The sequence below is a fragment of the Diadema setosum genome, chromosome 1, assembly GCF_964275005.1.
Source record: "Diadema setosum chromosome 1, eeDiaSeto1, whole genome shotgun sequence".
Taxonomy (NCBI): Eukaryota; Metazoa; Echinodermata; class Echinoidea; order Diadematoida; family Diadematidae; genus Diadema; species Diadema setosum.
In genome coordinates, this window is record NC_092685.1 from 16,451,693 (window position 1) to 16,464,590 (window position 12,898).

General features: G+C 38.3%; 1 protein-coding gene across 1 annotated transcript in view; it reads right to left on the reverse strand.

Moving 5' to 3' along the window:
* Positions 1–5,721, reverse strand: part of LOC140227614 (UTP--glucose-1-phosphate uridylyltransferase-like) — a 51,766-nt gene extending 46,045 nt beyond the window's left edge. The window contains exon 1 of the mRNA XM_072308041.1: positions 5,650–5,721. Within this exon, the coding sequence (XP_072164142.1) occupies positions 5,650–5,673 (24 nt within the window). The 5' untranslated portion in view covers positions 5,674–5,721. The remainder of the gene's footprint in view (positions 1–5,649) is intronic.
* Positions 5,722–12,898: the final 7,177 nt, after the last annotated feature.

Consider the following 12,898-nt stretch of genomic DNA (forward strand, 5'->3'; position numbering starts at 1 on the left):
AAGCCATGTTACATGCTTGTCCACAAGTGTCCACCAGAATCAGTAATTTTAAATTTTATAAAGGAAAACTGTCATGTTTTCAGGTTTGCTGCTCCCTTTCATTGGTGTTTATTCAAAGGCAGCTGAGTCTGAAAAGGCACCTCAGCAAAATAAGACCCCAATGAGAGAAATGGTTCTTTTGTCAATGACGACGCACGATTGCACAATCGTCATAATCAAAAGCACCTGAATGTACTCATTAAGATGCACATACAAGTAAACATGTACAATACATGTAATCGGGTGGCAGCGGTGATGATGGGATCAAAGAAAGACCTCCATTTCTAGTCCATGTGTAGTAGGTCTATGCTTTAATAGAAGTATTGTCTTTTGTCAAAGCAACTTAGACCCCGTTTACAGTGCAAGGCTCAGCCGCGGCGTGGCCATGGCCGAGCCCGCCTTCATTTCGGTGTAAACGTGCAAAAGGCCAAATGCGGGGCCAAAATTGGCCTCGCATTTGGCCTTGCTCTGGAGGTGGTCTCGGCCGCGGCCGAGCCCCGCTTTTTCTCAGTGTAAATGCAAACTGGGCCAAATGCGCGGGCAATTTTAGTCTGGCTTCCAGACCCTCTGCCCGTACTATTTCGCTATTCAGGATATTATTAACCCCCTCAACGTCGAAAACTAGTATAGTTTAAGGTGGTTTTGTCCTGCAAAGGATTTTTCCTTCGGCAAAGGCCTTTGCCCGAACGGCGACTTCGTCGCCACAGAATTCAATTGGCAAAGGGTCTGAAAACCAGACTATACCAAATTGCGTTTGTTTACAAGCAGAGCGCCACTACGACAAAATATTGAAAGGTTTGAATTAAAAGCGCGGCTGAGCCCTGCAGTGTAAACAGACAAAATTGCGGGGCTCGGATCCACTGTGAACAAACTTGAATCTGAAATCACCTTTTTAACACAGAATCCACTTCTCTTTTACTTCTGGTTCCAATAAGAAGATTCTTAAGAATTCCTCAATTTGGGGCACAACATTTCCTTTTTGGGTTACCAGAATGTCAAAGCTAAAGATTTCAGCGGCCTGAAAAGGTCACCAGAGAAAAAGTTAGGGTCGAGCCCTGATACATGTATACAATGTCAGAATTAGCCAAGATATCACACTTAGTATGCAATAGATCACACCACTTGCAGCTCAAAAATGCTAAAGCTCCAAACATTTGTCCTTTTTTCCACATCTGAAAATATTTTGAAGCTCAGGCTTTCAACAAGGAAATGTCAGTTTTACAAATACTAAGTGCTATTAAGCCATTAAGGACGGGCTGGTTTTGGTATGATACGCATTTCCCATAGACACCTGCCCATTTATACTTGGGACTAGTCTTCAATGGGTTAAAATACTTGTGAGATTATCTCAGACTATAACCTGCTTTATTATATCATCTGCTCACCTAACTTCCTTCATAGCCATTGCTCTGAAATGAGTAAAATATCAAAAACTGACTTCACTCAACAACAAACATAAACAAGTTTCGAAACCCACTGACAATCATAAAATCTCTTTTAACTAATTACCTAATGATGATATATCAATGGCTATGGGCAAGTCCAATTACACATAAGTACTACTAAAATATTAATTGGGACAATAAAACAGCATCAATTCAATTCTATTCTTTTCCTTCTGCCTTTACCATGTGTCTGTCTGACCTATAGAATTTGTGCAAAAATACACATACTCAAAAAAAAAAAAAAAAGACAACAACTTACGGATTGCCATAGATAATTTGTGTAATAACACATACATAATTCATGCCTAAACGTATACGTATGTAGATCTGGTTTGTGTCTGACTTCTTGTCAAAGTCCTTGTGATTAAAAAAAAAAAAAAAATCAATGAAACAAAACAAGACAAAAGTAATTTACAAAGTACCGTAGGTACATTCACCAAAATAGCACAAGGTCTAGTCCATATTCAGCAATGGTGCATCATGGTGAAAATCTTTGTGAGGTAATCATTTTCTCTCTATTGACATTCTAGCAACACAGATGCACGACAGAGTAAGATAAAATGGCTGGGCAACTGACACAATAACCAGCACAACATATTATGTACAATGTACATAATGGTACAAAATATCAAATTCAAAATGTCCACTATGCTACCAATACCTGAAAAGAATCCATGTTCTCATAGCATTGTTGATATTTACAATTGTATAATAAAATGCTCTTCTCTCAGATGCTTGAAGTTCATGTTTTACTTATAATTTTGCTTGCAGGTGGAGTATGAAAGATAAGCTGTGTGCAGTTTCTGAGCTCACAGGCTTGCTCCCATTCTTACATTATTTTGTGTAAAATGTTTCCTTTCACCTCGGTTTGTTTGTACATTTATGTGAATGTCACAGAAATGTTAGAGGGAAAAGGGTAAATCTGGGTAATCTATTGAGACTTATATTTAACTATAACTATAACAACTAAATTCACACATAACATCAATTTTTCTACAATATTAGATTTAAAGGGATCGCACAGTTTTGTTTGAGACCTAATTTCAGGTTTCTAACATTTTTTTGTGAGATAATGAGAAACCTCTTATGAAATATGAAAGAGCATGTAATTCTATGAGGAATTTAATGTTTATTTGATAAAAATTGGTTTTGAAATAGCTGAGATATTCAAAAAAGAGCAATTTTAATAAAGTGTGGGATCCACACTTTATTACGATTGCTTTGTTTTACTTTGTTTTTGGATGTTTCAGTCATTCCCAACCCGATTTTCATCAAATAAACTTTGAGTTCTTCTTGAAATGGGATACTTTGTACCATATCACAAGTGTTTTCTTGGTATCTCGCAAAAAGTTAAAAGCCCAATTCTCATCTCCACCAATACTGTACCACCCTCTAACAGTGCAAACCAGGAATACAAGCGGGTAGGGCATTTTTCTGGCAACATTTACAATTGTGTAGATCTGAACTATGGCATCAGAAATGACAAAATAAACTTCTCGTTAAAATGGAATATATGCACTAACCAGTGTAGATCATCTAGCTAGAGCTAGAGTAGATAACTTGACAGTGAACAAAAAAAGTTCAGGCCCTAGTGTACTTTCATATCCACATATCTCAAAATTCTACTGAACCAAATTGTATCAAAATCACAGGATATACAATGTACATACATAAATAGCAGTTTACAATCACTCGCGTGAATTTGAATCAAAGCGGCCATCAGAGAGTGTCAACATTGATGTCTACTTCCAAGCTGTCGCTCAAAATAAATTCACTCTTCGCAAGAGATCACGGCGTGCGGTGCCCGCACAAGCTAAAACTGAAATTAGCCGTCTAATATCATGCGAGCAGACTCAACGCGGGGGCTAAAAATCAAGGTGCAATGATTGTGACAAGTTGAAAGAAGTTGTTTATTGTGTGTGTGTGTGTGTGTGTGTGTGTGTGTTTGTCTGTTTGTTTGTCAGTATGTCAGTATGTCAGTCAGTCAGTCTGTGGTCTTGTGTAATCTAGGAACGGTATTTCTCATCAGACTTCATTCAACCTGCCATTGTACATTGATGATTTTGCTTCTGGTTGCTTGAAACTTCAATTTCAGTTGGCAGGCAGCATTCATCACAATCGCTTGCGAAGAAGTGACTTGTTCCGAGTGATGACATGAAAGTTGACATTAACATCAACGCTTCCTGGTGACTGTTTTGGTTTGAATTAAAAGCGAGTGGTTGGAAATAAGCTACACATTCTGTGATTTTGGCGCAATTTGGTTGGGAATCCGAGATATAACATGGGTATGAAAGTGCATTAATGCTTATGGTTTATCCTTCTTGTCTTCATCCTGATCATGCTGATGTATTGCCCCTTCTGTGTATTTTATTTCTTTTATCCCCAAACACTGACATGATACATCGCCCTGATGACACATTTGACTAGCCATAATAATCGGTATAGTGTGTCCAACACGACACTGTACACTGAAACAGGCACCCCTCTATTTATAGCATTGAATGAAGTTTCATGCATGCGACTATGCACAGTGGTTTTGTATTCTTCACTGGGGATTTGAAGATGTCAAAATATTACTGAAAAACCTGATAACAAACAAGATCAACAGCAAAACAATGATACCGTGGATAATATGCACATAGGAAAAGCATTACATGCATTTCACACGTATTGTCAACAGAGGGTAGGGTTGCTGGTCTAAAAATATGGCGCAACTGAGCACGTCAAAATACCAACCCACGCGTTCGAAGCATGTACCGCAAATTACATTTTCAATGCACGCTTGTGAATTCAGAGTTATTTTCTTTACATGTGAGTACAATTTCTCGGCAAATTGTATGTTTTAAGTAAAGTTATCTATTGACTGAAAAATCTTTAGAGAAGTTTAGGGTGTCGAAGTGCTGGACATCCAACACCCGAGGTCTGTTCTCTCATACCTCCTTGCTACACCCAACCAGGGGCGGATCCAGGGAGGACCACAACCGGCGCACACCCCCCCCCCCCTTTATTTTTTGTTGAAACAAAAGAAATAAAAAGAAAAAAATGGGGGGAGGGGTGCGTGCGCCCCCCCTTTAATTTTGTAAACACGCCCCCTCTTTACGGAATTCCTGGATCCGCCCCTGCCCAACTATACCATTGCCCTAGTATTTGTAGTCCTATTCAAAGACATGATACCCTCATTCATACTGTTAAGCTATTTGTTGTTTTTTTCCACTTGGGTTTAATTTTTGTGTATTTCCCGAAACAGTGTTGGTGCGTGAATTTAACATGCAAAAATGTTGCCATGCGCTCGGATCCTTGCCCTTGGACTTGGTGTCAATTCCCCAAAACAACATCTCACAAAAATGTCCATGACCACCTCATGAGTCATTCACAAAAATATCTGTACATTCAAAACAGCTTATACAGTATTGGCGCAAAATTACATGACTAATTTAATTCTAAGTTTCACTTTCAGACAGTGCTCGCTGTGTACGCCGGTGTATGTGTGTCGTTTGCTGTTTTAAGTGACATCCAATTCAACAGCGGTATTAAAAAAAAAAAAGTTTCCAGATAACCGACTTGCTTCTAATTCACCCCTGTAAATTACATCATGAGTGTTCGGAAATGTTATCAAATAAGGACAAGGTATGTTGAGATGTTAATTTTTATATTATTATTAATAGACTCCAGTTTAAATTAGGGACACTGCACAGTTTACTCTTTAGTCTCGTTTGGTCGAGTAAGAATTAGGACCCTACCATTCGAAAAGACTCACGATTAAATTAATGTAGGCCTAAATATTAAGCCTTTGATAAATGCACGCTCATGACATGATCATGACTGACTAAATCTACCCTTCTTAGTTGTGGGTGAATTACGGTCTCTTGACTCTAGCTTCTTCATCCAGGCAGGTTCTACTAGACCACTCCAGAATCTAGTAAATTTACTACACAAGACCTAAGCAGTGAAGTCACGTCAAAACCGACAGGAATTCATATCGATGGGACTACAAATTACACATTTCGATCGCACGGACGACCCATCGGGTGACCCAGCAAGCAAGCAAACAAACGTCTGTTATTTTAGTGTTTTTGTTTTAGCACATACGGAAATATTTGATCAGCACTTAGGCAAATCGATACGAAAGAACAAAAGAGCAAACGAGTCGAGATAAGATGTGTACCTGACTTTGGACTGGGGCACTCATGACGTACGTCGGCGTCGGTCAGACAGCTAGTGAACGTGGCGAGCTAGCTAGAAAAGTACTCACTTCACCGGCCACAAGCCGCGCGCGGCCATTTTGTCACCCCAAATTCCACATTTTCATGCGCTTACCGTCTCTCTCTTATCATGCATAAACATTTCCCCCTCGTCGATCAGCCAATCAAATGTTTGATCTGAAATAATCGCCAATATCTTCCTCGTGTCATACTCATTCTAACAATGCCAATTTCATGAATAAAATATCAATCCAAACATTCAAAAAAGTCATTCAAAAATTCCTGTTTCCTATCAATTTGATCTTCAAAAAATTTAAGGGTTTTTTTGTTGATTGATTAAAAATTATTCAAAGTTTTTTGCTGAAAATCATTGATATAATTTTGATATTTATGATTTTCTCTTCAAATTGGCCATTCAGTTTGCAAGTCTAATTGGGTAGAACTTTTTTTACGTGTGTCTGAAGTTCGGCAACAAATAAACAGAGTTTCCATCGTTTTTGACGTCGTGACCGTTTTTAGTCAATTTTTGAACATCCATGTGACGCTGAAGTATAATTCTTCGTACCTCTTATACAGTACGATATTACCGATGGCTTTATCTGATTGTTTTAGTTGATTCGGAGAAATAATCTTGATTAGAGTGATCTTCAACTGAGTTTAAAAGCAGCATAATCGTGTTTTGATCGGGACACGCATCTGGAGTACGCCGGTGCCGTTGGGGCGACGTGCAGGTGAGTTTCCGTTCGCATTCGATGTGAGCGTGGTCCCATGCCGTACTATGCGCGTAGTGTACGCGTCAAAAACCACCAACACAACTTTTAAAAAATATTAAAAATTCACTTTTATGTATTACGACGCATTTGCAGGTCATCTTGTCTTATTATAATATTCCGAATCGCTACCAATCATTTTGTAAGTGTTTGATCCCTAACTTTGACACACAGTTAGCTTTTCAAATGTGTGTGATGATGGACCATTCTAATATATTGTCATTGACAATATCTCATCTGATTAGATATGAACATCACATTGACACATTGTTATGAATATATCATCATATTGACCTTACCTACAGTGCTATACCCATAGGCGTTGGGACTTTTTTTTTATAGTGGGGGGGAATGATTTTTTTTCCCCCTGCGCCAGCTCCAGTGGTCATGCTTTTTTTTTAGTTTTAATGCATGAGGCAAGGGGTGTCGTATCTTTGCGTACCCGGTACCGGTAATACGTGTACATGCATGTTGGCTTTCATCCGCAGGCTGCAGGCATGCTGGATGATTACGCTGAAAAGTAAAGTAAATAATAAAGATTTTTGAAAAAAGTTCTGGAGCCCTGATTTCGGGGGGGGGGGGGGGCGCTGTATTTGTACAGTAACTACATAAAAATTCAAAACAATATTTAAGTAGTCAGTATACTGCTTTGGTATTTTCCTGCCAGATGTACACAGACTTGATCTGCATAATCATGAAATATCAATATTCAGTCTCGTTCGCATTCAAATTAACATCCTTTATAGACAATATTATTATTGTATGGATACTTGAGAATCACTCAATGTTGGTTCAAACTAGATGATGAACAACATGCACCCTGGAGCAAGTTTATTTAGGTACCTGTATCTCCTCAGTCCTTTAAATGAAATTTGATATCTGCATTTTTGATGTACTTAAGTGTATTTGTAATGTATATTAGGTGCAATTCTACTGCGAGAAACTAAAGGACCATCACCTGAGTCGGTGAATGCTCAGCCGATTTCTTCTTGGTTGTCTTCTCTGCTGCTTTCGAAGCAGCCATCACGATAACAATCGATGCAATACGTAGTGAGTCAGAGATTAGTGTTTGATTCATACTGAAGCAATTACAGTCTATTGTCTTTCTCTAGTTTCAGTAATCATAGATTTCCTTTGCATTCACTCATTGTTTGATCACTTTACTTTTTCCTGTTTCTGTGATAGGAAGCTGGGTTCAAAAAGATCCATTGTTCTTCGACTGATCAGAGATCAAGCTGGAGCTCGTCTGTGAGGGAGAAACGTCTCAGGTTGCTCCTTATGTTGTTAAGGTGCCATGGGAGTACATTCCTTCTCCCCCCTCGCTCACCCATGAGGCCAAGCCCAGCTCCCCAAAGCTGGTACCACGGGATAATGTTGTCTTCGACAATGTTGAGTTTTAATTTTCAAAAGGTGTAGTTCAGTTTTTGTGAAGTGATAAGGGAAGGTCACATACTGGCTTAGGCTTGGGTATTAGATTATAAAACATCTGACTTTTGTTGAGTTTTACTGTATAAGCTATTTATTTCACATACATAATTTCTTTGTGATTTTATCACTAGATTGGGAAGTTAGCAAGAGTTTAATTTTAGAATTTTAGTAATGTTTCTTTAACTATGAATAGACAAATATTGGAAAGGGAAATTTTATGAAGACTGACTCGTGAAGATATCCCCCCCTCCCAGCAAAATACATGTATATAACTTATACAGTACTAATGAAATGTACTAAGGAAATAATCTATACATAACACTGCAACAAAGAGCCTATTTAAAAGTAATTTGTATGATATATTTTATATATGAATTTATAGTTTATGTTGTCATAAATTACAAGCTTATATTAATTATTGTAATAAACAGAAAAAAATACATTACCTGTCCTAAGTTGCCATCCTTGAGAATTGCTGTTTTGTTTGTGGATTTTGCTATCATTTCTTTTACAACTTTGGCTGCCATTGCCTCTGTTTGAGATGGTGTGAGGTCATTGCATGTGTTTCATGTTTTTTGTGATACTGGTGATCGTGGAGTGCTGCAACAGTAATCACCCATGTGTGTTTTGAAATTGATGCTTTTTAGTGGGGTCACCCTTGTTTTTTTAGTGGGGCCACCCTTATTTTATTTTCCATGGCCAGTGAACATACACTGCATATACCAACATGAGGATCTTGCTCCCGATTGACAACATTTGTGGGCATTTTTTTTTTCGAGAGAATTCAATTCAATTCAGTTCAATTCAAGTAAAGTCAATTCAATTCATTTTTAATCGTCCAATAAAAACATCACAAGAAATTCAGTGCTGGATTTTTACATATAAATGACAAAACAACAAATACAATATGTACATAGAGAGAAGAAAACAACACGAAATAGTACATGATAAATAAATAAACAACCGAACACGTATGCAAAGTCAAACTGAAAAGAACAATCGTGTAAAAACATGGCATGAAAACTGGCTCCATTGGCATGAAAAACTGTAGACAGAAAGATCCGTCTGTCTGGAGGAGTCTTTTATTTATCTACATTATTTATTTTATTTTATTCTTATTTATTTATTCTTATTTATTTATTTATTTATTTTTGACGTTATCGCTATCCTGGGGATCCGTGGTAACCAGACGCAGTCTCCACGGAACGTTTCCCTGACGACCAGATGCAGACCAATCTTTTGGTCAAGAAAAACTCCAGACACCTTCCCTGTTACTGCGTTCCCAATCTCTACCCCCCCCCCCCCATGTCAGCCAGTGATGCGATAAACTGAAACAACTCAAATCAGCTTGCCCTAAAATACAACACAGCATCCAAATTAATCCATACAAAACAATATCAGTGATTATATCATTATATAAATTTCTTTCCAATCCCACCAATATTGCACATAATCACTTTACAAATTGTGAGATATAATGATAACGAATAATCATTGCAGTTGTGCGTCAGAAAAAAAATATATATATGTATATATATATATATATATATATACATTGTATATATTTATATATATTGTATATAAAGGGAGGATAAGCGGTAGAGAGAAAAAAAAAACAAAGAGAAAGAAAAAATAAAGGAAAGGAAGCAGAGGTAAATAACATACGTACAGTATATCAATCATCATTGCTATGACATCATAGATCCAAAAACTGTAAAATCCCAAGATGAGGTGATGATGATAATGACCAGTCAATGTCAATGACTAAAAAGACAAGATTATGATGGTAAAGCTGATAATGAAGGAGGCGATAATGTTGTCGTGCTGATGATGATGATGATGATGGAGTTGATTATGATGGTGGTGATGAAGGTGATGGTCATAATGATAATAATGGAGATAAAACACAGGATTTTCAGAATATTTTTCTGTTTTACAGTATCGCCCATCCCATCCCATCCCAACAACTTTCCAGTCCATGCAAAATAAATCACCACATATTTACACCCGAGACAGATGGTCCCGATGGACATCCAAGCCTGTGTTAACACGGGCATGCATGGTGATATAAAGTCAATCAAAAAAAAAAAATCTGCCCAATTAGACTTGCAATTGGAATTACAAAGTCAAAGAATATGAATCACTGATCAAAGAAAACACAAAAGGCACTATGGAAAAACTTTGGTTAATGTTTGAAATACGTTCAAAAATTGTAAAATAAAATGACTAAATATTGTGGAAAATACGCATGGGACTAACTGCGTTGGCGATGTGTTGAGACAGTGAAAGAAAGAGGGCTTGATTAACGTAATTTCATATTGTCACCATTATCTGTATGACAAAGGACGATGAGGGGTCTTTCATTTTTCATAAATCCACTTTTTTTGACAATGTGACATTGAGATTATTTCAAAATTGCCGCCGAAAGGTGGTTCTCGATTTTTTACCCTAGTGAAAGCTGTACAGGAAGTGCGATTAATTAAATCGGCCGAAAGTGATCAGCGCCCCCACTCGTTGTCAGAGCGTACAGTGAGACAATATGGCAGCGCGCACGCTGTGTCCTTGAACGCGTACAGTAGGTGAGTACGTGATAGCGCTATATAGCCAGATCGTCACGTACGATCTTTGCTGGGATGTATGGGTCGTCGCCAGTACAGTCAGTCGACAGCGTCGGTCGATCTAGTACCACTACCTATCTAGATAGCTAAGCTGGTTTCTCCGCCGGTCTCCCACACCTTCTTGATCTTGGCCTGGCGCGGCCCGCCCGACGGCCATACACGTGTCGATTGCGTGTGATGCCTCGCGTGCCCGCTGCGTGATAGCAACGCATGTCACCAACAACTGAAACTAGAAATCTCTCTGCGATTTAACTCGATCACGACTGTGTTGTGAAAAACTGCACGTGCCACATCTCTTCATCTTTTTTTTTCTTTCTTTCTTTCCTTTCCTTTCCTTTTTTTTTCTTTTTCTTTTTCTTTTCTTTTCTTTTCTTTTCTTTCCTTTCCTTTTTTTTTTTTAGTAAAATCCTTGGTTTTGATTGGCTGAGAAGCTTTGTGGTCACTGACTGTTACTATGGTAAATGTCAGAGACTGACAACTTGTCAGGGCTGACAACTTTCATGAATGTCCCTGGGGAGGGGAGGGGAGGGGTAACGACTGACCCTTGATCCCCCCCCCTATTGATATGTTCCCTCCTAAAATCAGGCCACTGACCCCCCCCCCCCCCCCCTCCCCCCTCTTCCCCCCGAAACTCGTTCCGCATCCCCTGTGGCACACAATGATTCATGTACAACTTCTCCAATTTGAACAATTAATATGTAGTTCAGATGCACTTTAGGCCTGTCATGAGAAATCATAAAACAAATTTATGCAACAAGTAGGCCTACACTCAACAAATATCACTTTTTAGATATCGTCTAATCAAGTTTCCTTCTTTCACACACAGTATACGTATAAACATCAAACTCTGAATCTTGCTGTATTATCTGCGAGATATATGTTTTATGTAGGTTATACATTTGTCACAGGAGTAGGCATATTGTAGTCAAGGTTATACAGTAACTCCCGGAATCATTAATGCTGCAAAGGAGCAGAAGAATAAAAATTTAAACGTAAAAACACTCATGATTGTACAGTATAGAGAGATGATCATTATAGTGCCGCAACTTTGAAATATCCATGTTTCTAGCTGTGAGAGTAAAAGGCGCCACTAGCTGATGGCAAACAGCTTGACGAGGCATAATTTACCATTTGCAGATGAAAGCATATAGTGCTATAAAATAGTTCTAAAATGTGAGTTAGGGATAGAAACAACCACTGTCAAAATTTGAATCCGTATAATCGATGTTAAGTGTTGTTAAATACACAAAATGTGAACAATAGTTATAATAAAAATTTTTCCAGACTAAACCGTATACAGTTACGGTTTATTGAGAAAAACCCTGATATCTCCTTATATTGTAGGTTTTATTGCAAATATTTCATATGGTAGGATGTTTTATGATACAACAGACCTACACATATGCATCAAATATGATATCTTGAAAATTTTTGAAATCACTGCTCCCAAAGGTAAACTGGACCTCTAAGAAACATTATGAAATTATACATTGTAGGCCTACAGCACTACGAGTCATCCTTTCGTTTTCTCATCGGTCATCATTAATTTTTACTAAGAATTGTTTTCGTCCATCCTCCCCATCATCTTGTTTTGAGATCCACGCCAATATAATACTGTCCAAAAACAATTTCACGACAGCTCCGGTCCACTGTACAGTGACGCGAACACTCATTTCTATTTCTCGAATTCTTCGTGAGTAACATAATTTTATCGGCAGTTGCTCCTTCGTTACCGTTGGTTTGTGTGTTTGTTCGTTAGTTCGTTTGTTCGTTTGTCCGTGTGCAAAATAACTCAAAAAGTAGGTAACGGATTGGGATGAAACTTGCAGGAAAGGTTGAGAATGACACAAGTAACAAACAATTAACTTATGGTAGTGATAAGAGAATTTTGGGGGAATTTATGATGGATTTTTGATATTTTGGCAGGTAGGGTCAATGAACTTGGGACTTCAGGCTGCGCGTATTTTGAGGTTTGCATGCGCGCACTTTAAAGCGCGTGCTCTAGTTTCTGCTAGGGCGAGGCGCGCTGTGCAGCTGATGGTTTATGACGTAACAAAGGCTTCTATGTTGGGAAATCGGGCGGCTTTCAGCACACAATGCAGTATCGTACGTATAGGTGGAAATCACTGATCTCTGTAGAAGAACAAGATCAGTGCGGGTGGAAATGGACTGCATGCTTGGCGGGGGTCTGCGCTCTCAGAGTGCTTCTCTAGTTATGACAAATCGATGTCAAGTATAGGGCATTGACAATAAAGAACAAAATGAAATCATCCAAAAAGGCCTCTAAAAATTCTGCCATCTACAAGTCATGTCAGTCATACCTTCAAGACTCATTCACCCTTGACCAAAATTTGGGGAAAGAAATGCTCAAAATGATGCAATCCTGAAAGTAAATC